This window comes from Pseudopodoces humilis, chromosome 5 (genome assembly GCF_049639895.1).
Source record: "Pseudopodoces humilis isolate 2021_Gansu_Grassland_sample_001 chromosome 5, ASM4963989v1, whole genome shotgun sequence".
NCBI lineage: Eukaryota > Metazoa > Chordata > Aves > Passeriformes > Paridae > Pseudopodoces > Pseudopodoces humilis.
In genome coordinates, this window is record NC_142204.1 from 70436165 (window position 1) to 70461991 (window position 25827).

General features: G+C 48.2%; 1 protein-coding gene across 1 annotated transcript in view; it reads right to left on the reverse strand.

Annotated features, from left to right (window-relative positions):
- The window catches only part of PLXNA4 (plexin A4), a 423238-nt gene that overhangs the window by 76202 nt on the left and 321209 nt on the right, over positions 1-25827 (reverse strand). Inside the window, exons 10-11 of the mRNA XM_088054749.1 lie at positions 10651-10851; positions 2403-2499 (exon numbers count right to left, since the gene is read on the reverse strand). Of these exons, the coding sequence (XP_087910875.1) occupies positions 2403-2499; positions 10651-10851 (298 nt within the window). The remainder of the gene's footprint in view (positions 1-2402; positions 2500-10650; positions 10852-25827) is intronic.

Here is a 25827-nt window from a genome sequence, read left to right on the forward strand (position 1 = left end):
CAGACAGCAGTGATTAATGCTTAGCTCCATTTTGGGCTGTTAAGTGATTAGAAGCACTCAGAGCTTTTTCTAATAAAGCCTAAAAATATTGAAGTCCTCCTACGAAATGAGATCATGTTATTTATCCTTGTTTTACGATGCAGACACTGAGGCCTGGCTTGCGCAGGGGACTGATAGCAGAATTCTCCTCCTGGAAGATGAAGGTGGCAGAATTAAGGCTCTCAGACTTTTTTTTTTCCCTTCATTTGTGGGCATGTTGGGAGATTTTTCCTCTGTGCTTCTGTTTTTCTGTGTCCATAGGTGACTAAAGTGATTTTTATCTTTATACACAATCCCAGAGCTCAGAGGCTTTGGAAATATTTGTGCTGAAAGCTCTGTCTCTCCATACCTTCCCCCGAGAAGTCAGCAAGTATTGGCCAAATGCAAGAAAAACTCAGAAACTCTTTATTTCTCCAGGGTGGGTGCAAGAAAAGTACCCAAAAGCACCCCAAAAAGCCTGCAAAACATCTGTCAAGCACAGGTTTTTTTCCAGACCTTGTGGGATACACCTATTTCCTTAGTTTTCTGTTGGATATCCTTAAATTTGCTGAGTTGTTTTGCTTAAGATGCTACCAGTGGGTACCTCTGTAGATAATTCAGCAGGTTTGGGTCAGTTTAGCATTTCAGCCTCCCAGTCCAGCCCGTGGTGATGCTGGATGTGAAAGCAGTGGCGTTTTGGTCACCTCATGAGAGTGTGGTATTGCTTCCACGTGGTATCTCTATGGGAACATGCCCAAACTCTCCTCCTGACCAAAAACATGATGATAATATCCAAATTACTCATCTGGGACAGCCACCAGCCAGTGCTGCAGATTTTTTTCCATTATTTTTCCATTATTTCCTTTTTTTTTCCATTATTTTCATTCATTATTTGCAACATTTTGGCTTGGAATAACCCAAGATTATTGCGTGCTACAGATGATTCTTGAGTTCATCCCCTGGTCTGTTTTATGTTACTGGCACAAACAGTCCGAAAATATGATCATATTTTATCACTTTTGTTTAATCAAATATTAATTTAATTTTATTAATTTTGCTCCCACATCACCTAGGATAGCTCAGTGTGGCCCAATAAAAGGATTTACACTTTTGGTGTGGACCATGTTGTGCCAGGGGTGCTCATTTTATGGTAGCGCAAAACTAAGCAGGACAGGGGCAAGTGTCCAAATTCTGACCTCCAACCCACACTGTTAAAGGTTCTCACAGCCCCTGGCACTGTTTGGGCCCATGGAAATCAGCAGTGTCCTGGAAACACCGTGGCACAGCTTGGAGAAAAGGAGACAGCTTCAGAGTAGAGGCAGGGTGGCAGTTTCAGCACAGGCCGTGCCTGAGTGCCAGGGCTGGGCAGGAACCTCCAGCCTGTTGTGTTTGCTGAGTGGATTTAACCCTCAAAAGACAGAGTTTGGGGGTTTTGGTGCCAGAACTCTGCCATTCGGAGGGGGAGAAGGGCAGATGGGGGTTGTGCCATGGGGAGAAGAGTTGCCCTGTGCTGCTCTCCAGGTTCAATGTGGTGTTGGTGGGAACCTCAGCCTCGGTGTGGAACGGTGTGACAGCACTGTGGGAATACCTGATGGGGACAGATGGAGTGGGAGAAGGTGCAGGAAGTGTCCACGACAAGGCAAAGAGAGGGAGAGGGAGACATTTCTGAGAGGTGATGATGTGAGAAGAAGAGAATCTGCAGGTGTCAGCTGCAAATTCGGGGCAGCCAAGCGGAGGGGTTGCCTGGGGGGAAGGTTCCAGGGTGGAAAGACAAGAAGGAAGAAGAAGATGTGAACTGACCATCCATCTCCAGGAACACCCAGCCTGCCTCAGGGTCGTGGCTGGATGTGCAGCCCCCTCTGTGAGGGACACATCAAACCTGTGCCATCGGTGGTGGTTAAACACAGATGGTTTTCAGATCCTTTTTATCATTATCATTTTATTTTGCTCAGAATTCTCCCACTGGAGAGCCGCAGCCTTTCTGCTCCCCCTCTGCCTTCCCCTGCTCATTACTAAATTGCCTCTGAGCAGAGAGCCCGCTCTCCTGGCATGTTAACTTGAAGAGCATCACTGCAGGAGAAATAAAGAGGGGGAGACAAAGCTGAAGAAGGAAGGGCGTGAAAACCAGACACGAGGATGTGGGGAGAAGCGGGAGGGAGAGCAACACAAGTGGGAGGGAGAGTCGCATTTCTCAGGTGGAATTAGAGAATTGGAGGGCTGGGGGGAGGCATACAAAGCACTCAAAAATTGGTAATTTGCAGAGTGCAGAGAACAAGTGTGCAGCAGCCAGCACGGGGAGACGGTGGCGGCTTTGTTAAGTGTAGGGAGCGAGGGCCCGTTGCTAAGGTTACCGCTTCCAAGGACAAGTTGAAATAACTCTTTACCTTTGTTCTGTGCCGGGTTGTCAATGTTGAAATTCCCGTTCCACACGACTGTCAGCTCCACTGGCAGGCTGTTGATCTCCATCCCTTCGTACGAGTACTAGAAATGGGAGAGGAAAAACAAAACAAACAAAAAAAAAAGCCCCAAACCCAGAGTTAGAAAGTGCTTGGAGGTGGGGAGGGGATGGGATGAGGCAAGAGGGGGTGCAGAACATGGAGAGCAAGAGAAATGGAGCTGTCACCTCCCCAGTCAGCAGCACCTGCCAGAATGCCACAGGATGCTCCCAAAGCTGTGGATCTCCAACCATGCCCCTCACAAAAGCCCATTATTAGGTGAATATTTGTAGAATCCCAGAAAGAGGATGGAAGGGAGCTTAAAGATCATCCAATGCCACCTCCTGCCATGCAGGGACACCTTCCACTACCCCAGGCTGCTCCAAGACCCATCCAGCCTGGCCTTGGACATTTTCAGGGATACAGGGGCAGCCCCAGCTCCTCTGGGCAACCAGAGTTTCACAGCCAAAATATCTGATCTGAACCTTTCTTCAACTTAAAGCCACTCCCTCTTCTATCACTTAGAAAAATCCATGATGTAAGAGCATTTGCATGTGATGGGCCTTAACTTTGAAATCCATTTTTTGGGTGTTGAGCACAGCTTTGAAATGTATTTTTCCAAGTTGGGTGCAACTTTAAGGTGTAAATTACATATTCTGGGTCTTCCACCCAGCTGTGCCTCTGCTGTGTATTCCAAAGGTGCTGAGTGTGTAGGTGAGGTTGTTCACTCTAGGAATGTCTTGAAGAACTCTTGGAAGCTGAGTGAGGTCTCAAAATCAGGGAAACCCCTTGAAAAAGGGGAAAATGGAGCCAGTGTGTAATTATAGACCTGTCAGCCTAACTTGGCTTCCCAGAAAGAAAGTACATCAAATTATTAAACAATCAATTTATAAGCACCTCCGAGATGATAAGGTGATAAAAATCAGCCAGCACAGATTTGTCAAGAACAAATTGTGTCAACCCAATCTAATTTCCTTTTTGACAGGCTTAATGGCTTTGTGGATAAAGGGGAGGCAGCAGATGTGATTTATCCTGATTTCAGGAAAGTATTTGCTACTATCCTACAGCAGATCACCATAAACAAACCAGGGAAATATGACCTAAGAAAGGCCACCATAAGGTTTATGCAAAATCCATTAAACAAAAACAAAATCAGATAATTCCATGTCAGGCTGGGAGGGTGTTTCAAAAGGAATATTGTCCTGAGTCTGGCATTACTCAGTATTTTCACTACTGACTTGGATGATTTCATGACACTGTCCTGGAGGGGGTTTAAGAACCTCCAACAGCAGGGTTAAGAATTTAAAACAAACTTGACAAATTGTAGAACTGGGCCAAAATCAACCAAATGAAATTCAATGCTGGCAAATGGGGACTATTTTTCAGTAGGAGGAATTGATGCAAACAACTCTGAAACTGGAGTGGCTGGGCAGTGCTGCAGGAGAGGGCCTGGGGACTGCTGGAGATCATGAACAGACTGTAAATCAACAATGCCATATTGCTGCCAAAACCCAAACAATTCTCGTTTGGGGATGGAGCAGATAGAGTTTGTTACATGTGTAAACCCCAGGAGGAAATCACTTTTCCCTACTCAGAACCAGAAAAATCTCAGCTGGAGCAAGGAGCATTCAGTTTACAGCAAATATGTCTTAAAAAGCTGCAAGAAACTTCTGAGAGAGCTGGAGAGATTTAAACCAACACTTGTCAGGGGCACTCAAGGCACACAGAGGTGACCCCAACGAAGGAAATGGAAGCTGCTCTCTGGAGGCCCTCTACACGTGGTGCTGAGAGCTTTTTTTCCACCTAGATTTTGATTTATCTCAAGCCAGTTCACCCAGGGCTCACCCTGCTGCCCACCTCCATCAGCAGCTTCCACCCAACACCTCACCAAAAGAGCCTCAGGGTGGGAGAGGAGATGGTTGATTAAAGGACAGAAGGGAGCAAGAAAGGAGGGGAGAAGCATCTTGTGTCTGCTTCTATTGCTGGGCACAGTGCACATCAGGATTTACCCTGCTAAGAGCAGGGATCTCCCACTGCACTGGGGTCTACAGCGGGACAAAGTCCCACTTTGAAAGGAAAATATTTTCCCCACTGCAAACCAGCAAGCTGGTTTGGCTGGGCCAAAAAATGTCACTAAAGAGTCCCCCATCCCTTAAAGCCCCTTTGTGGTTACCCACAGAGAGGCCAGAGCTCTGAGCTTCACAGGTGGGGTTTCCTCTATCCATTAATTGCTGTATAATTGCAGAGTAAATGGTAACTGGTGATTTCTGTCCATTACAGCAGAGTGGGAGCTGCTTGCACAGTGATTCCTCTTTGCACAGACTAAACACAATTAGCCATTAATCTGCAAACCCTGTGATTATGATCCAGTTGTAGGGAATTTATGGGTATTTGTGGTTTCCATAGAGGTAAAGAGCAGCCTAGGTGAGCCAGGTCCTTTGCAGCAGACCCGCCAGTCTCATTCAGGATTTGCATTTTTGTGACACTTCTGGGTGTCACTGCCAGCAAGATTCAAGAAGAGCTGTCTGGACTCACACCACTGGCTGTTCCCAGCTCTGAAGAGCTGGGAGCGAGGATGGGGAGTCAGGAGTGGGAAGGAGAATGCCTGAAGAGTGGTGAATAATTAAACTTCTGCCACTCAGGAGCACCTGCTTTGCACAGGACTTTGAAAATGCTGATTGGGAATGGAAAATGGGATATATATGGAATAACTGGTCATCCTAAAGTCAGAAGATGAATCTTAGAAAGGGCCTCTCCAGAGCCTTGTGTGTGTTTTGGGATTTAGCTGGAAGCAGAGCCTAGGCAGGGCTGCAGGGACAGGCATCTGGAATCTCCTGGAGCCTTTCTTCCCATGGGAGATCCCAGCATCAGATGCAGGAGCTCAGCTGGGATTTTAGATCTTATCTGTCTGCAGCACCAGGGGCAAAGACATATTAGACTTTTTAACCCAGCAGGCTTGATCCAGACCTGGAAAGGGATGTGAGGGGATAAATCCCAGGGAAGGGCTCCAAGGATGAAGCCAGCTGGGATGAGGAGGCTCACACTGCCCGTGCCTGACCCATCCCGTGCTGCGTGGACTGCACGGCAGCAAAGCAGAGCAACCTGCAAAGGAACGGTGAGGAAATGCTCCGTCCTCCTCAGACCACAGGAGCTGCTCACTCATTGTGACCCCTCTTCAAAGCCCACTGAACTCAAGAGGAGCCTTTGAAAAGGACTCGCTCAGCCGTGACAATAAGATGGAAATGTGTTTCAGGGGAGAAAAAAGGCCAGGAGCATCGATCTCTGGGAGAGCAGAGCTTCCCGGACACTCCTGAGAGGTGTTCATACCATCAGGGCTTGTCTCTCCCCCTTCCCTTCCACAACTGCCTCCAACATGGGCAAAACATCCCAGAAGGTGTAACTCTGACCCTTAAGTCTGACCAAACTGGATTTTAATCACAATCATCTCATCAAAGCAGAAAATTATGGGCAATTTGGGGACCCAGCTGAGAAGGAAAGGCTGTGCTCCCTGGAACACAGACTGGCTCTCCTCAGGAAATGCCAAAAAAAAGCTGCTAGAAGGAGCTGTTATAATTCACAGGAGCAATGTTTGGAACTCACAAATATCCTTTTTTTTTTGCCTTTCAAACTCTCCAGTAGTATCAGATACTCCCACAGTCTGTGCAAATCCATATCCATGCCTGACCACTTGCAGCATCCTGCCCTTTGCTGATTTGGCTTGAGCACGCTTAGGATGATAAATCCAGAGGGGTTTCATGGTATTTTCCCTTAGTACCTCCAATAGTGGGGAGACTTCTGCAGAATTTTAGCAGAATTTTAGTGTTGGTCTGATTTCTCTGACACCACTTTTGTGATTAGAGCTCAAATCCAGGGATTGATTCCTGTACTTGGCTCTTCCATCAACGCCTTGCACCATCCTGTGGAAATCATTTAATCTTTCTTTGCATCAAATTCCCAGCCATAAAATGGCAGAAAACATCTTGCACACTGTCATTCTGCTTCCTTGGATCCTTTGCTTTCCAGAGCTGGGACTGAGTTTTTATAACTGGGTATCACCCAGCCCAACAGAGTCCATGTGATTATTGGGGTTTCTCTTTCATTTAAATGTAGATAAATACTAATTAGAGAAGGGGATGCACAAGTGTGACATTCCCAGTGGGAGGTTTGGAGCTGGATGATCTTTAAGATCCTTTCCAACCCAAACCATTCCCTGATTCTACCACTCTCAGCCCTGTGCTTGTCTTTTGGCCACCCACAAGTGTGCTTTCCCATGATTTCTGTGAATAGCTCTTCATTTTTTTCTCAGTTCTGCTTTTTATTGGATTTCTTTTTATTTCTTTTTTTTTTTTTCATCACTCCCTTCACTGTGAGCCACACCACGGAGTCAAATGCCACTGAGATCTCTTGCTAAAGTGCAATGATGTGACAAATAGAACAGACTTGCTCTCCCGTCCCTAAGCCACACAGCGCTTTCAGCTGCACCACCTCAGGTCTCAGCACACAGAGCTGTGAAGGATTCCAAACAAAATCATCAGCAGGGATTTTGCTGATGGGAACCAGGGTGTGCCAAGGCCAGGGGTGGGCAGGAACCAAGCAAGGATGTGGGATCAGCCGCTGAAGCAGGTAATGGCACTGATCATGGCATGCTCAGGTGGGTCAGCCCTCCCCATCTCCCTCTTCCTCATGCCAAATGCTGATAATTTTGGGCTGATTGCAAGTGCTGGGGCTCCCACTGTTTCCCACTGGGAAGATTGCACCCTGCCCTGATACATCCAGCAATTTCAGCCCTTCCTGCTGACATTTTTACGTACTTATTTATATGTCTGCTTAGCCCCCCTGCTTTTCATCCCCTCCCATCGCTCCATGTCCAGGCTGTTGGCAGAGCTATCACAAGTGCAATAAGGAATGGCAGGAAGGGTCCCTCTGAGTGATAATTGCATGCCTTGGGTGGTGTGACAGAGGACAAAGCCCAGAGCTCAGAGTCTCAAACCACTTGACAAGAACAAGAATTGTCCCGAATGGTGCTGCCTGCGGTTACTTATTGCTGTTATCAAATAAAATGTCTCTGGGAAAGGCAGGGAGAGAGGCAGATCTGGCTCCTGACTGGGCAGAGCACCCAGGGACAGTCAGTGCTGGATGTGACATTACTGAACGACAGACTGGTCACACCCGGCTGTCCTTAGAGCATCTTTAACTGCAGTTGGAGCCACTTAGAAAAGGTGGCTCTGATCCCTGGTGTAAATCTTGAGGGATCAGGAAATGCAGAGCAAAAAGTTAAGGCTCTTTTCCTGATCCTATCCTGTGAGAAAGTGGGAAAAATCCTGTTTTGCACAAGTTTTTCTGCGAGAGGCAAAATGCCTCGAGCGAGATGGGAGGGGGCAGATCTTGAGGCTCCTGCTGGAAAACAAGGCAGGACTGATTGCTTAGTCTAGCGTGCAGCACCAACAGAAGGATCTGCTGGCAGGACAGCATCCCTCCAGGGACACACCATCACAGCACAGCCTCCCACCCTCCCCTGGACCTTCTCCAAGCCTGCAATGCAGGTGCTACATTCAGTGCCTCCTCCAGCAACTCTGCTGAGTAAAAAAGCTCTGTCAGAGGGGGTTGGTTCGATTTGCAAACAGGCTCAGACAGCTCTTTCCAGAGCCAGGTGACCCCTGGAGCAGAGGCTCATTGTATTGCAGTGGCTCCTGCCTGAATGCTAATTCTGGCAGGGAAGGGAATAATCGTGATGGAGACAGATCTCCAGCACCCCTTCCCATTGTCTGTGTCCTCTGCCACCTGCTCAAACAGCCAGGGCTTCTCTGCTGCCTTTTTCTATCTCTCTGAATGTTGCTTTCTTTTGTCTGGCTCTCCCTTCCACATCTCTTTCTCTCAGTGCCTGGCAAATTCCGAGTAACAATGAAATAACATTTCTCAGGGAAAAAAAAAAAGAAAATAATAAGAAGGAGCTTAAATCAGAGAGTCAAAGCTCCTTCAAAAGGAAGGGGAAGAAAAGGGGAGGAAAGGAAAGACAAGAGGAGGAAAGGGGAGGACAGGAAAGACAAGGGAAGCAAAGAGAAGGAAAAAGGAGGAAAGCGAGGGAGAGGGAAAGGGGAGGGCAGAGGGAGAGAAGAGGCAGAAACAGGACAGAAAAGAGTTGATTTTATTCCCAAATGAGCCTCTCTCCCTGGAGAAGAAAGAGATCCACCTGAGCCACCACCAAACACAAGACAAGCATCCTGCAGACAACACTCAGCAGTAGGGTCATGGAGCACCTTGGCAGGAGCCTGAGGCTCAGCCCTGCCACCCTCTGCTGCTCTGGCAGAGACTGGAGTTTCTGGCTTAGAAAAACAGACATTAAAGTCAAAATGGTGCTGTCACAGCACTCAGGCATCCTACCAGCAAATCCATCTGGGGACTCATCAAACCCCACTTCTCTGGTCCCAGGCATTGGCAACTTCTTGGAGCATGCAGGTAGTGTGGGAATAATCACCATTACCTCTCAAAACCAGTCTTTTATTGGGTTCTGCAAAGTGGCATGCTGAGGCTGGCTGAAGTTACTTTCCTGCTCAGCCCAACTATGCTTAAAACCACCCTGAGATAATTCATTGGAAGAATGTGTCTGCCAGAGAATTCGTGACTCCAAAGGGTCATTAAAGGTCTGTCTTGCCTGCTGAGACTCTTTGGGCAGATATAATTTCTGCCCACGACCATACAATTCCCCCTTAGCTTCCACCATTTTAAAATAATACTTTAAAGAAAATGTGCATACCTCCTTAACTTCCTAGTCCTTCCATTCTTAACCAGAAACCGGAATGCTCACAGGTCATTAACCAGTAATGAAAATCAGGGAGAGGTGGGAGGGAGACAAAAAAAAAAAAAACAAATAAAAGAGCATCGGTTGGGAAGTTGCTTGTTTGCAACAGATGTAAAATGTGTGAACTGCCTGCAATCTTCAGCCCTGCTTAATGCAGCAGAATATGTTGTGACAAGCACTGCCCAGCGTGGAGTGGCAGAGCTGCAGTGAAGTGGCTGAAGCCTGTAATTAGCTCTTTGACTAATAAATCATCTCACAGTAGCAGCAATGAAAATGACTCAATGCATGTCCTGGAGACATGAATCTCGTGGAGAAGCCTCCCGAGAAGCAGAGGCCTCCACAGCACCTGGGCACAGCTCCTGGCTGCTGGCAGAGCAGGTTTGTCCCCAAAAGTGACTCACACAGGTTCCCTGCAAGGAGAGTCAAAGGTCCTGCACTTCAGGTGGGGAAGTGGAGGTGGGCAGAGGCAGAGGCTCCTCAAAGGGCATGTGAGAGCTGGAGGAAGGTTTGGCTCAGCCTAAGGCCAGGTTGGATGGGATTTGGAGCAACCTGGTCCGGTGCAAGGCGTTGGAACTGGATGACTTTCAAGATCCCTTTCAACCCAACCCATTCTAGGATTCTGTGTTCTCACCCTTTTTCTGCCCCATTACATGCTGGCACGTCTCAGACTGTTTATGTGGGGTTTTGTCATCAAAGTCCCCCAAAATAACCTCCACTCTCACGCTGACACGAACACCTGTCCCCCTGGAACCCCTTTTAGTGCTGCTGTGGGGAAATGAGCAGCTTGAGCTGATATTGCTGCCTGTGGGTCATGGCTGAGGTGCTCCAGCCCAGCCTGAGGATGGGATCCACCAGGAGTGGTGACACCAGCCAGTCCAAGGAGAAAAAAGGGCAGTTTCAAGCTACCAGCCAATCTCTTCCTACCTGTGTTTGGAGCCACAGAATCGTGAAAGCTGGAAAAGACCTCCAAGATCATCAAGTCCAGCCTTTGACTGAACACCCCTGTGCCCACTAAACCCTATTGTGAAGTGCCCTGTCTACACCTCCTTTGAACACTTCCAGGAATGGTTACTCCACCACTGCCTCCATCCTATTTCAATGTTTAACCACTCTTCCAGTGGAAAAGTATTAATTTTTCCTAATATCCAGCCTGAACCTCCCCCTGGCACAACTTGAGGCCATTTCCCCTTGTCCTGTCACCAGTTGCCTGGGAGAAAAGCCAGACCACAACCTCACCACAACCTCCAGCTGGTTCTAGAGAGGAATAAAATCTCCCTTGAGCCTTCTTTCCTCCAGACAAAACAACTCCAGCACCCTCAATTAGGTAAGAAGGGCTGTGACACGATCCCAGCTCCCCTGGGGACGGTGCTGTGTGTCCCTCCGTGGCCCCGTGCTCACCGAGGTGTTCTGGCACTGCACGCTGGAGCTGTTGAACCTCAAGGCCGGCACCCTCTGCTCGCTGCCCTGGATGTTCAGGATGCACTCGTAGCCCCGCTGGCCCGACTGTGGCTGGGGCAGGTTCTTGGCCTTCAGCGTGATGGGTTTGATCACCTCCACGGGCACCAGGATCTTCTCGGCCTGCAGCAGCTGGGGACAGTCCTGGGGAGAGAGCAGACAACTCACCAGGTCAGCACGTGGGTTTCCCAGCCTCAGGAAGTGTCCTGTGGTGCTTCCTGACCTTCTCAGTCCTCCTGATTACAAAGCATTTACAACTCCCTGGGCCTTGGTTTGTTACAGAGCTGTTCAAGGAGTATTCCTGGGAAGGCTCAGATAAACAGGAGAGGAAGGATTTCTTTCATAGACCATCCTTTCCTATCTCCCTGGCTTATTTCAGCCTCCAGGACCCAGGGAAGCCACCTCTGGTGCTTTTTAATACCTGCTCTGTTTATTCAGGTGATAGAAAAGCAATCATGTTCCCTCCACAGACTTAACCCAGTCACAATGTCATGATAAAAGTGAATAAAGGAAAAATTTGAGCACAATTCCTCACTTCCCAACAGCCAACACAGCACTGCACAAAAGGCACAGCTCCAGCAAGACCTGTTGGAACCTATGGAGTCAGGGTTGTTGAAAAGAGAGTTCATTTTGCCTCAGAAGACGACAAATTATTCATTACAGAGATCTAGACCCAGCTGCCATGAAACAACTGTCACAAAAATTGTGGAGACCCCTTGGAAAAGCTGGGCTCACAAAAGGAGAAATGCCAAGTGGTTGTTGCTAATGTGGTGCCTCTTCATGGGTCCCTCACATAGGTGAGCCCTGGACACCCAAAAATGCCTCACAGGTGGCTGCATTTAAAGTGACATTAATTAGCACAGCTTAATTAGTTAGAGTGGCTATGCTCTGCTTCTTCATAGCACAGTCAGACAACTGCAAGGTGTCCCTTTCATGGTTTCTAGGACAATATCAGCTCTTTAGGAAATTACTGCAGCCTTTGCCTGTCCTGGCCAAAGTTAAAGCCAGGTCCAGTTGGTGCCAGCAGAGACAGGGAACTGTAGGTGTGGGCAAGAGGAAAATGACTGATTTGGGGCAGAAAAGTAGGGAAAGGGACTGAAGGGCTCAAAAGTGGAAATTATGGCTTATTGAGAGCCTGGGATCTTGTTAGAGCAGATGGTGGGAGTATCTTACTGAAGCAAATAGCTTAGGGAGATAAAGAAATAGATTAGACATGTAACATCTGTAGTTACACCAACCGGGGACGGAGTTACGAGAGCCAACAGCCACCACATGGAGGATGTGAGCTCATCCCTGGCCAGGGGCAGGGAGAAAATCCAGTAACCACCCAGTGCATCCCTGCAGTGAAGTCCAGAACCTTCCCCAGTCCCAAAGAGGATCTGAGGGTCTGTTCTAAGGGGGTGCTGAGGAGTCTGAGAGATGATTTTTCACCTGCACTTGCAGGGTGGTGCTCATGGTGGAATTAACTGAGAGCTACTGATGGGCTTCAGCTGGCCTTGCCCAGGCTGGCACCAGAACCAGGACAGCCAAGCACAGCCACTGGAGCTGGGTGGAGCTGAACCACCTTGGATCCAGTGGTTCTTTGCCTGAGATAATCTGGCACAAGGCCTGGCTTGATGCGTGCTGCCAACGCTTAATAGGCCATCCCATTAACCTGGCTGGAAGGTGGAAGGGTTGGAGATGGAAAACCCATGGAGTGCTGCAATGCAGGGATGAACTTCATCACTGTCATGCTCTGCACTCTGGGGGTGGAGGATTGAGGAGCTGTAGCCTGCTCCAGCACTCCCTGTCCTGCTGTTCTGTGATGAAACCTCTCCAGGGAACTCCTAACGCTGAAACACAATGGGTGAAGTGTCACAGAAGCACTTTTCTTGATAAAAGAGCAAGGCTTAACCATCTGGAAAGCCTTCCCAAGTTGGGTTCAGTGGTTCTACCATACCGTGGCACACCAGCATTAAGGTTCCCTGCAGCTAATCACCACAAGAAAGTGAGGCATGATCTATAATTCTGCCTGATTTAAGAGCAATAAAAAACCCAAAGGACAGAAGAAGGAGGTGATTTAGGCTATATTAAAGAGTTTTCAGTACTGCTCACACCAGCAGATGCCCCATGCAAACAGCATTTGGGACCTTATGGCTTCAACACCCCTGACCCTTCCCCATCACCTGCCCAACATGTCCTGGGGGCCTCTGCCTCAGCTTCCTCTCTTTCTCCTGGCACAAGAAAAGACATTGGCAGCAGCCTCTCCACGTGTTTTTTTTTTGTCCCCAGCTCCAGGAGTTGAGAGAGAGATGCACTGGCAGAGGGGATCAGTGGGGCAGGAGGGTGGGAAAGCCCTATCTGCCGCCAAGCAGCCGTTTCCCAGGAGTGGGTATTTCACTTGATGTCTGTCACAGAGAAAAGCCTCTGATGAGGGCTGCGGGATGCAGGTTGGAGATAGTCCACTCTGTTACCTGCAGGCCAATCCCAGCTCTTCAGCCTGGTCTTTCTTGTGTGGCTTTATCCTGTCCCCCTCCACCACTGGTGCTGTAACCTTTCTGATAACACTTGTTTCAAGTTCATTAACAAGCCGTGATTGAGGCAGCCCCAAAACAGGGTTCGTTTGCATATAAAAAGCTTTGCAGTGCTGTGAGGAAGTTCATTATAGATAATTGAAGAGGCAACCGCCATAAAGAGGAAATCCTCCCAATGTGGCTTTATCTGATTGACCTAATGTTCTTTCTAATTGAAACGGGGAGGGGAAAAGGCAATTTCATTGGGTGATATACTGCATAAAACCTCAGAGCTTGGACTGGGCTCTGGGTTCAGATTCAAACACAGAACTCATTTTGCAGCCTGTGTCAAGCTTTGGGTGCCTGGCCAGGTTTGTACTTTTGAGGGGAAAACATCAAGCTGACCAGAGCAGACCCAAGCAGAAGGCTCTGCAAAAAAGAGTTATTTTGGTCATTTTGCAGTGGAGGCACTTTCTCTTCACCCTGCTTTGCTATGGACATCACCTAGCTTGGAAAAACACAGTTTTCACAGGATGTAGGGGACATAAAATCATAGGCTGCCAACAACTGCACCAAGGACAGGCACAATCCCATCCCTTTTTGCCTTTAATATATAATAAATTAAATCTTTTGCCTCACTCCAAGGGGAGCTGATTCCCAGTCCAGAGAATCATTGTTGATTCATTTTGTCTGTGTAGCTTCATTCTACTTCTTGAATGCTTTCAAATGAGTCAGCCCATTTAAAACAATATCCTCCACCCTTGCCAATTACTGGTATCAGCAGCGATGCACACCTCACATCACCAAAATTTTGCCAATTACCAAGTCAGAGAGCTTTTGCAGTGAAAACACTGCATGAAATGGGCTGTACTCATTGGGCTGATGGTAGTTTAATTTTCTTTATTTATAACTCCTCATAGAGCGCCTGCAAATGTGTTTTTTTGTGGCTTGCAGGAATAATAAAGTCTCAGAAATATGAAGACCTTTTCTGTCACATGTGCGTTATGGCCTTCATCAGAACTGAGCCCGAGCCGGTCTCCAGTGAGAGCCATCATGAGGATGCTGCTAAAGAGATCGAGGAGGCCTCTCTGAGGCTGTGTGGTCTTAGCCCTGAGCTAATTAGTTTGGTTTCTTTATGGTGCTTCATACCTCCAGAGTTACGATTTCATGGAGGTTTCACTGTGCTGTTTCCCAGTATAAGCTGGAGACCAAATACCCCGAGTTCCTCTCCTAGGAAAAGGCACGTCGGGATGTTTCACAGCCTCGTGATACTGCACAGGTTTTCTTCCAACCTTATTTTGAACAGTTTCACTCTCTGTTATTGTTTTTGGCCAGGACTATGATCCAAAGGGTCATCAAATTGTTTTCCAGTTTCCGGTAGGAGTTTTATCTACCTTGGATGACAGGCATTCCATGTGGGAACAGAGAACACATCCATGAAGGTTAAATGCAACGAATGCCCCACCTATCAACAGCCCCCACCTCACACCCATCTCCACTTGTGCATCTCTTGTCAGCCAGAGCATTCAGGGGAGGGAACCTTCCCAACTTTCCCTTCATACTGCTCCCACGAGATCCCAGCATTGGCTGGATCTCCACTTTCTATGGAAGGAAACTACAGCTCACCCAATGCTCAGGGTGTTGGGGGCACCACTGGCCAGATAAACTCAACCCTTGGCAACGGATTTTCACCCTTCCTTTCCCAGAAGAGTGGGAGTCACCTCCATTCAGGAACAGACCACTAATTCCTTCATTGATCCTTCATTACTTCATTCCAGCACTAATTTTTGCTCAGAGCAACCAGTTCCTCTTTTCTTCTGCCATTAAAATCCGTTTCTTTATCCTCAACTTTACAGGGCTTTTTTAAGACTTTGCTTTCAATATCCCTCATCCAGCAACAATCTTTTCACCTTATCCAAGGCATCTTGACTGAAAAAAAATGACCATGCAGTGAATCTAAGTGGTGACCGAGATTGACTCACTCAGGCCCTTTGGGACCCCATAAGAAATGAAACTCAGAATGTTATTTACTCAGATATTACGTAAATAAATACATCTTTTGTTCATCTGCTCTGCTGAGCTGCAATGTTCTGTTTTCTCTGTGTTCCCTCTGGCCTTGTCACCCGCCCACTCTGCTGTAATCAAGTCAAGAGGGTAAGAGTTGAGAGGCAGGGATTGGGTTTTTATTAAGATATCTAGACCACAGCATCTGGATGCTCTGTAAATTAAACTAGATTAAAAAACCCATCAAAACAAAAACAGACCGAGGAAAGAGAAAGAAAAGGAAGGCAGGGAATGAGAAAAAGGAGAGGGAAAACATGCAATAAAGAGGCAAAACCCCCTAACCTTTCATTGATTTTGGAGAAATCAGATTTTGTGTGGATAAAACACAGGAAAATGCAAGTTTATAAATGAGAGGCAGCAGGGACTGCCTGGAATTTGTTTCCTGAAGTTGTCTCTCACACCTCTGCATGATCACACAGGGTCACCACCCTGTACTGCTGCAAACCCAGGGCTCCAGGGCTGCCAAGCTGGTTCTTTTTAAACTCCTGCACAGCTTCCCAGATCCTTCCCAGATCTGGGATAATCTGGAGAAGGAAGCAGCAAGGAGCTCGCCATCCCCAGTGCAGGAGGAGAAGGGGTGAGTTACAGTCCACGCTGCGTTTACATTATTATACCACTAATTCTTCACATCGTAAAAATTATATTTAAAATTTACACAAACAGTGCTGGGGAACGTTATTATGTTATAAAGTGGAATCAGGTCAATGCCTTGTAGGCAGGAATCCAAGCTCCATAAATTTCTGGATATACTTCCCCCAAATTTACATCGGCACCAGCAGCAATCAAACCAGCTCCGAAAAAAGCTCACCCGGTCAAAGAATTTTTGAATGCACCATATATTTTATCTACACTTCCTAAGTTTACAGTGTTGTTAGTTTGATTGATGGTGTGCTTATTTATTGGCACAGCAAAAGTAATAATACATGAGGAAAACGCTCCGAACTTTAAAGGCAGCTGATGAGGAGAAAGCAACAGGATTTATGGGAAGTGTAAACATCTGCAGAGACAACAAAGGAATAATTGAGTCCTTGCATCTCTGTCACTTCTGGTGGCTCCTTTCTAGTTAAGAGTCTTACACACACTCAGGAGCAAATTCCAGCTCTCTTTTGTCAGGCATTGCAAGGGGTTCTGGTGTCTGGCAAAAGGTGGTTGGCCTGGAGGCTGGTGGCCAGGCTAGGGAAGAGATTTGGCCCTGGTTTAGCTCTCTGCACATTTCATGGTGGATTGCACAGATTAGGGCACAGACACCACAGCTGGAGGGAGACCAGCAGATCATAAAATGGGCTGGGTTGGCAGGGACATTAAAAATTATCATGTTCCACCCCCTGCCGTGGACAGGGACACCTTCCACTAGACCAGGCTGCCTCAACCTGGCCTTGAACACTCCCAGGGATGGGACATCCAAAGTTTCTCTGGGATACCCCTTCCAGAGGCTCCTCACTGATGGACATGAGATCATCAGCTCAGCTGCCCTGGGTCCTCGGCCTCGGTGTTGTGAAGGCTGGGGAGTGATGAGTGATGCTGATCACCAGAGTGGCTGCTCAAGTGCAGGATCTAAATGAAGATAACCAGCCTCCCCTCCCGTGGCTCACTGCCCACTCCTGCTGCCTGGGAGCAAAGTGATTCCCCCAAGGCCACGCAGGCAGAGCTGGGAAATGACCCAGGGCTGTTGAGAGCTTGATCCTAACCCAGGACTGTTCTGCCTCTGAAGTCAGTCCACACATCACTGCTGATGAACATTAATGATTTTACCCTCCTTTAATTCTTTATTAATAGAGTCTTTCTTAGCTGGTCCATTATTTCATGAGGATCAAGGTCAGGCTGCCATAATTATCCAAGCGCCACATTTATCCCTTTTAAATAGAGACACAACATTAGCTTTCCTTCAGCCCTTTGCTGCTTTGACACTCTCTTAGAAGGAGAAGTAATGATCCAGAGAGCAGGAGCCTTCTGGTCACCGGATTAGGGGAGTGGACTAGTGACAAAAATAGTCGATGGTTTTGTCGAGAGGTCCATCTGCTCACTGGAAAGTGGCTACTGGAGACATGTGAGCAGCCTCAGTCCTGATGCTTCCTGAGCCTGGAAATCATAAATAATACAAATATGTGGATTGAGGAAGGTGGTGTGCATGCAAGAGACAAGAAAATCGTGTATTTACTTGGGCAATCTGACTTTTGTTAAAGGAAAACCCTGGTTAAATAAGAGAGTTCTTCTGAACGACTCACACAGGAAAACTGGCTTGTGTAAAGCTGTGGAAGGCTTTGAGCAGAGCACAGGCAGCTCATAAAACAGTAATTAATTCCTTCTCTAATTATGCCTATACAAATCTGCACCCTTCCCAGCGAGCCTTCTGTCCTTCTGTAAGGAGTTCTATCAGAAGTTCACAAGAACTTTGTGTATCTTCCTCCCCATGGCAGAGGGGTTGGAATTAGATGATTTTTAAGGTCCCTTCTAACCCAAATCATACTGATTTGATGATAATGACATTGACCTGTCACTCCCCAACGAAGTTCATTATTAACCAGGGCCAAGAAAAGGGTTTGGCACACATAAGGGACATTAATCTAACCCAGAATTCCTCAGAAGTGGGAGGCATTCCCATGACAACACTCTCCCATGTTGATTTCTGGAGTCTAATGAAGGTTGAGCCCAAGCTGTAGCACTTTCTTCCTAAGAGGACTGAAAGTCTATTTCTCCTCTAAAACTGTGCATTTTTACAGTCAGTGGGAACCTGAGAACTCCAGACTCTCTGGAACTTTAAGAGCTGCAGACTTTAGCCCAAAGAGGCCAAGAATGGCCAGTGAGTTTGGAAGTGAACGGAGGAGACAGAGGAACAGATGGGCTGGAGGTTGCACAGAGGTCAGGTTGATACAGACCCACTTCCTTTAGAAACCAGGACAGAAGTCCAGGGAGTCATCATAGTTTGGCTTCCACAGTGGGAAGGTCAGGAGCACGATATCACAGCTCTTATCATCCTCTCCCTCCCCGAGATCCATGGCAGCATAAGAAAACAGCCAAGCCAAAGCAAATGGACTCATGCTCAAGGACCAGGCAGGGAAGGAGGGTGTGGACTCCTGGAGATGCCCCAAGCGAGGCAGGACACACATTCCAGCTTCACCTCTTATCTGCAGCCTCAACATCCTGAGAATGTTTCTCCTTGGCCAGGCCCCAAAGCAGTGCAGCTGATGCTACAGTGGAGAAAAGCAAATTCTTTTGGCTTCCAAGCCAAGACATCACTCTGGGCTGTGTGAATGGGGAATTCTCCTTCCTCCCTCAGACTGTGGGGTGCCACAGGGATCCCAGCAGTCCTGACAGATATCCAGAGAGCCAGAAAACCCTGTAGCCACTTGAGGCATTACAATAGCACTGCACTGAGCTAGGCTTTCAAAACAACATAAGCCCTTCCCGGTGTTTTTTCAAGGATGCTGTGTTGGCGGGGACAGATGAACATTACCCTGCTGCATTCTGAGATCGCTCTGTCCTGTGGGATAGATAATCCTGCATGACAAAGATGAGCAGCCCAACTGTTATGAAAAGCAGCAGGGACACAGTACTGAGTGTCAGATGTTTCTGGTATCTCTCATCCCAACCAAGCTCCCCGAGTTACTCCTCAAAATCACACGAGCAGGTCCTTGATTAGTCACTCACAAGGTGAGGTTGAGCTCTAAGAAAACAAGATGTGCATTAAGGTAGGATGTACTGCTCTCACAAAAGCCTTTTTCCATCATTTTTCAGTTTCTGTGGTGGTCTGGCTGGAGGTCTTGATGAAGGGAGAAAGGATGGAGCTGTTGTGCACCAGGACAGATTTCCTGAAGATCCACCACCGTAATTATCACAAACGGATTAGATATTAGATATATAGATATATATTAAGAAGAAATTATTTATTCTATCGGTGGTGAGGCCCTGGCACAGGGTGACCAGAGAAGCTGTGGCTGCCACATCCCTGGGAAGTGTCCAAGATCAGGCTGGACAGGGCTTGGATCAGACCTGGGATAGTGGGAGGTGTCCCTACCCGTGGTAGGGGGTTGGAACTGGATTATCTTGAAGGTCTTTTCCAACCAGTCTATGATTCTATGAATTAATAAATCTCTGAAACCCTGCTGAAAGTTACTGCAGAAACGGAATGTTACCAGCCTTTTCCCCTGCCAGCTGGATGACTGCAGGGCAGAAAGGCTCAGAGATGGCAAAAGATACCCAAAAATAACAGAAGCCACTTCACACTTTTCTTCTTCTTCTTCTTCACTTCAGTGCAAGTCACTGTGACTGGCAAACAACAGCAAATTCTCTAATTTGTTTGTACATGCTCAAAGGCTTCTCATGAGCAGCCCCCACTGTGAGATCATAGCTCCAGGAACTGAGGATGGTACAAGCACCTATTAACTGGAAGTGCTTACCTAAATCAGAAGGTGTGAGGGAATCAGGGGCACGGAAAGGTGAACGTGTCCAAGACAACTCAGAGTCAGAAATACAACCGTCATTTGCTGAAATCAAACCTGTGGCTCTGACACTGGCTCTGAGCAGCATTTTCATGCTCTAACAAGACTCCTTGAACAAGGGGGAGCTTTTTGTTCAGCCTCCAATTTCTGTGTTTAATTTCCTCCCATCGTTATCTGAAGCACCCCCTCTGAAGAGGATGTACCCACTACAGGACACATCTCCTTTTCTGGGAAAGTGCTGTAATGATGGATGGGGGCTGAAATGCCACAGCCTGAAATGCCAAACCACCAGGAGTCCCAAGGCACAGCTGGATCCAAACCATCAGCTGCAGCCTCCCCCTGGATCACCCCTGCCTTCCCTGGACATGATGCAGAGCACACTGAACTCCATCAAATGTGCTTGGAAACCCTTCCAAGAGTGAAATAGAGGCTAAACACCACCCCCCTGTGCTGCAGGTGCCACGAAATCTGTGCAGATCCTACCTGCACAGGGTGGCTGCCGGTGCCCCTGCCTCGCCCAGCAAGCTGCCATAGAAATTCCACCTCACACCCTCCCCTCAATGATAGACAGGTGCCAGGATAAATGAAGGGATAATTGACAAGCCAGGCAAGGGTTTGGAGCTCTGGGACTGGCCTCGCTGGAGCTGTCATTGCAGCCCCTGAGGAAGGAGAGGTGCATTCATTTGAGCAGGGATGAGTTTTCTCCTCCCTGTGCTGAGGCTTCCAGCAGTCGCCTCTCTAGATGGGTTAAGTGAAGCTGGAAAGAGGAGAGGGATGAAAACCGAGCAGTTGCCACAGCAACAGCTGAAGATGCATCACCAGAAGGGTTTTTGATGCAAGGAGTAGGCCATGCTCACCCAATGGCCCAGCAGGTCCTCTGTCCCCTCCCCAGCACAGCCACCCAGTTCACCGGGGTGCATTTCGGGAGCAGGTGGGTGCCGGGACTTCCTTTTGCACCTTGAAAAGAAGACAAAACAGGACATTTGGAGGGCCCTGAAACCTGTTTGGGTTTTGGAGACCTTGGGGAAAGTCCTCTCCGAGTGTGAGAGGGAGCAGCCGGATGGGGAAGGCACTGCTGAGTTTACTACAAAGTCCCTAATGAGGAGACATGGATATTAAACAAATAAATTAGGGTGTGATGGGGATGGGGATGGGGATGGGGATGGGGATGGGGATGGGGATGGGGATGGGGATGGGGATGGGGATGGGGATGGGGATGGGGATGGGGATGGGGTGGGATGGGATAGGATGGGATGGGATGGGATGGAACGGAACGGAACGGAACGGAACGGAACGGAACAGAACAGAACAGAATAGAATAGAATAGAATAGAATGGAATAGAATGGAATAGAATAGAATAGAATAGAATAGAATAGAATAGAATAGAATAGAATAGAATAGAATAGAATAGAATAGAATAGAATAGAATAGAATAGAATAGAATAGAATAGAATAGAATAGAATAGAATAGAATAGTTTTCCGTTCAAAGGGACCTAATAGAGTAGAATAGAATAAAACATTGTATTTCCAGTTCAAAGGGACCTACAACCACCATCCTGCCCAACTTCCTGACCACTTCAGGACTAACAAAAATTTAAAACCTGTTATTAAGGACATTATCCAAATGCCTCTTAGATGCCTGTCAGTTCAGGCATCATCACCCTCCACCTTCTTCTTCCCACCGTTCCTTCCACCCCATTTCCCAACAAACACCTTCCCAAGAAGGACCAGCAGCCAGGCAGAGCTAAATCAGTGCACTGGTGATGGAGGCCACCAGGGCAGCTCTTGGTTTGGCACAAGGCAGGAGCTAAGCTGTGCTCTGCTCCTCGGCAGCTGCTCGCCAGCACACGGCTCACAGGGCTCCCCATCACTCCTGACAAATGAATATTTGAAGCAGTTGTTCCTTTTATGTGGGCTTTGCTGTCATTAGCACGTACAACTCAACATAAAACACCTCGGTGCGAGATCTTTTCTTCTCTTCCCTTTTTAGGCAGCAGATGAAAATCCTTTTAATGAAAGGCTTGTTTGGGGGAGGAAGAAAAACACACGCACGCACATGTCGGCTGAGCAGGGAAAGATGAAAACCTCCTTCAAGGTAATTAAATGATTATGTATCTGTTAAACCTGGTGAATAACAGATTTGTTATCTAGGCTTGCTTTTGGCTTGTGCCATTTTCCCCATTCTTTTTCCCCTACACAAAGCTAAAATCCTTGCAAGGCCTGGAACAAGATAATGTTCATGTTAGAGAAAAAGGCACAAATAAAAGATTTATTCCTTTATCCCATCAACTCAAGCAGGCTATCCCAGCATCCCAGCCTTGTAGAGAAACACTGACATGAAAACTATTCCGTGGATCAGAGCAGATCTGAATGGAGACAAGGCAGATGAGACAGTCAGCATTGGGTAATTGATATCAGGAGACAGGTGTTGTTCCTACAGTCCCTGTCACATTGGAGACCCACAGATCCATTGTTTAACACCTCTTGCCTCAGTTTCCCCCAGTTCTTGTTGACTGTCTTGCCCATTTGCAGAAGGAAGTGGCTGAGCTGTCTTGCTTGAGGATTGTGTCAGGTAATGGTTGATTTCAGAGTGGGAATCTGCAAGGCAATGGTTTGTGCTCAGACTCTGAGCTTGCACTCTAACTCTGGTCAGCAGCAGATGCCAAAAGCAGAGACAGGATGACAAAGAAAAACCCCAAAAAGTCCTTCTATTTCTGAGACTAATTCTCTCCACTTTTGCCATCAGCTCTTTGGGAAAAACAGCAGCAGCAGCAGCAACAATCCACTCCAACATTAAAATGTCCTTTTTTCTCTCGTGCTTTCCCTTCCTGCCTCAGTAACGATGATATCAGCTCCCCTTTTAAAGCAAGAAGTCACTCAGTATATTTCAAGCGAGTGGGTCTGGCTTTCAAAAACCTGCTGTAAAGGGAAATTACACGCCAAGGTGAAGTATTTCTTCTGCAAATCATCCGGGGACATCATGAACCCTCTGTGATTAAGATCAGTGCCATAATCATAAATACTCTTGCTTTATGACTAAGCTGGAGCTCTTTGCTGGAGCAAACATGGGCTTTCCCAAGGCTCCCAGCGTGGCTGATCCAGATCTGTCACAGAGAGAACTGATTCACCTGACAAGTGGCAGGTAAGAAAGTCATATCTCAGTGTTGATGGTGAGGGAACAGGCATTTTCTGTTCTTTCCCCATTTCTGGTTGTTTTGCCATTCCCAGCCTGGGGCTGGCTGATCTCCACGAGGCAATTCAAAGCTGCCCTTGGGTGGCAGGTAATAGCATTTTTTGGGCAATGAGGGCCACAGCCAAAGCCTTTCTGCTGTCCCTCTGGATCAGTCTCACATCCATCCAGCATCCTGCACAAATCAGCAGGTCATACTACAAGGAAATACAGGCAAAAAACCCCAAGATCCTCTCAGAGAACATGACTAAGTCCTAAATGAAAGGCTGAGCCCGTGGGAGTCCAGAAACTTGCGAGGCATCCTGAGGAAATGATGGAGTCAGGAGGACACAAGGGCACAACCTCCCTTTCAGAGCACTCCAGACTGGCCCAGGCATGAGGGCTGCCAGCCCAATGAGCCCATTTCCAGCCCAGGCCAGCTGGAGAGTGGGAAGCCTCTTCCCACAGGATGGCAAGATGTTGTACAGGCAAACAGAGGGAAAAAAATCACCTGGAGGTGGGCATAGCAAGGGAAGGTGAAGGCCACAGTGAGGGGGAAGGTGAAGGCTTGGCATGCCGGCACTGATGACTCCAGAGGGAAGGAGTTCCTGGCACGGGTCCATGTGACAGAGTAACACCAATATTTGTTTGGGAAGATGCCCAAGTTAATCTGCTCAGCAAACTCATGGAGAGACAGCAAATGGGATCCTCCAACCACCCCATGCTTCCCATCAGCACCTCCTCAAGATTCACCAGCTTAGCAGGTACTCATGCCTGGGTGGAAGCAAAGCCTTCCCTCTCCTCATCCTCCAGGGCTCCAAATGCTGGCAGAGGAAAGGATTGAAAGGAGAATGGATATGAGAGGAAAACAGAGCCACTCAAGGTGAGGGTGCACTTTGAGCTCTGCTGAAGATGGGAACAGAGCTGGCTCTTGTCAGCCATGTGAGTCACGTTGCAGCACCAGGAGCCAGGTGAAGGTCTGGGCTGGCAATGAGGAGCCAGGCTTGGCTTCTTCATGGTTCTGAATAGCTCCTATTGTTCAGAGAACCCACTCAACAAGTAGAGAAGTGCACAGGCCAGAAAATGATAGAATTACAGGTGACAGTACAAAACAGACAGTGGAAGTTTCAGTGAGAGCAGTGAGTCAGTGAGAAGATGGCTTTTCAAGAGAAGCGTGGGAGATAGACGTTCATTCAAAGTGCCATTTGATAAAAAAAAAACACCTTTCTGGCCACAGAGTGATTGTAAATCTGCTTGTCAGAGTGCACTTGTGATGCCATCCTTCCCCAGCCCTCCAGAGCCACAAACACACAGAGGGGATGAGAAGGACCCTGAAGCTGCAGGGCATTTCTCACACTGCCAGGCACAAAGCAAGCTCTGAAAGTTTTGGGGGTTGCAAGGCATTTATCCTTGCAGATTTTGTCATTTCAGTGCTTCCTCTGTGGAGCAGACAGAAAAAACAGCTCCTGGCCTTAGGAGGTTATTCCAAATGTTGTATCCCAGGGCAAGGAGATCACATTTGTGCCCACAGAAGGCAAAAAAATGCTGCAGCCCCCATTAGAAATGACCAGTGTAACATTGTGTGATGCTGTCATTGCCTTGTAGATCAATTCTGCCTCTTCCTGCTGCCATGAAAATCTCACTTTTACAGGTTCAGAAAGGGAGTGCACAAAGCTTAGCAGCAAATTCTCTGTTAAAGGGGGTAGAAGAGAGGAAAAGCAAACTCTACTGTCAAACAAAGCCCCCCAGAGTGGAGCTGTCCCCTGAAGAGGACATCTTTCAGAAACAGAACCAGAAGAGAGGTCAAAAAGCTAAAAGCAGGCTAAAAACAGAGTTTGATGAATTCCAGAGGAGAGGTTCGGAGAGGTGAGGTTCGGAGAGGAGAGGAGAGGAGAGGAGAGGAGAGGAGAGGAGAGGAGAGGAGAGGAGAGGAGAGGAGAGGAGAGGAGAGGAGAGGAGAGGAGAGGAGAGGAGAGGAGAGGAGAGGAGAGGAGAGGAGAGGAGAGGAGAGGAGAGGAGAGGAGAGGAGAGGAGAGGAGAGGAGAGGAGAGGAGAGGAGAGGAGAGGAGAGGAGAGGAGAGGAGAGGAGAGGAGAGGTTCGGAGAGGAGAGGTTCGGAGAGGAGAGGAGAGGTTCGGAGAGGAGAGGTTCGGAGAGGAGAGGTTCGGAGAGGAGAGGAGAGGAGAGGTTCGGAGAGGAGAGGAGAGGTTCGGAGAGGAGAGGTTCGGAGAGGAGAGGTTCGGAGAGGAGAGGTTCGGAGAGGTTCGGAGAGGAGAGGTGCGGAGAGGAGAGGTTCGGAGAGGAGAGGTTCGGAGAGGAGAGGAGAGGAGAGGAGAGGAGAGGAGAGGAGAGGAGAGGAGAGGTTCGGAGAGGAGAGGAGAGGTTCGGAGAGGAGAGGAGAGGTTCGGAGAGGAGAGGAGAGGTTCGGAGAGGAGAGGTTCGGAGAGGAGAGGTTCGGAGAGGAGAGGTTCGGAGAGGAGAGGTTCGGAGAGGAGAGGTTCGGAGAGGAGAGGTTCGGAGAGGAGAGGTTCGGAGAGGAGAGGTTCGGAGAGGAGAGGAGAGGAGAGGTTCGGAGAGGAGAGGTTCGGAGAGGAGAGGTTCGGAGAGGAGAGGTTCGGAGAGGAGAGGAGAGAGGAGAGGAGAGGAGAGGAGAGGAGAGGAGAGGAGAGGACAGGAGAGGACAGGAGAGGACAGGAGAGGACAGGAGAGAGGAGAGGAGACTCGAGGAGAGGAGAGGAGACTCGAGGAGAGGAGACTCGAGGAGAGGAGAGGAGAGGAGAGGAGAGGAGAGGAGAGGAGAGGAGAGGAGAGGAGAGGAGAGGAGAGGAGAGGAGAGGAGAGGAGAGGAGAGGAGAGGAGAGGAGAGGAGAGGAGAGGAGAGGAGAGGAGAGGAGAGGAGAGGAGAGGAGAGGAGAGGAGAGGAGAGGAGAGGAGAGGAGAGGAGAGGAGAGGAGA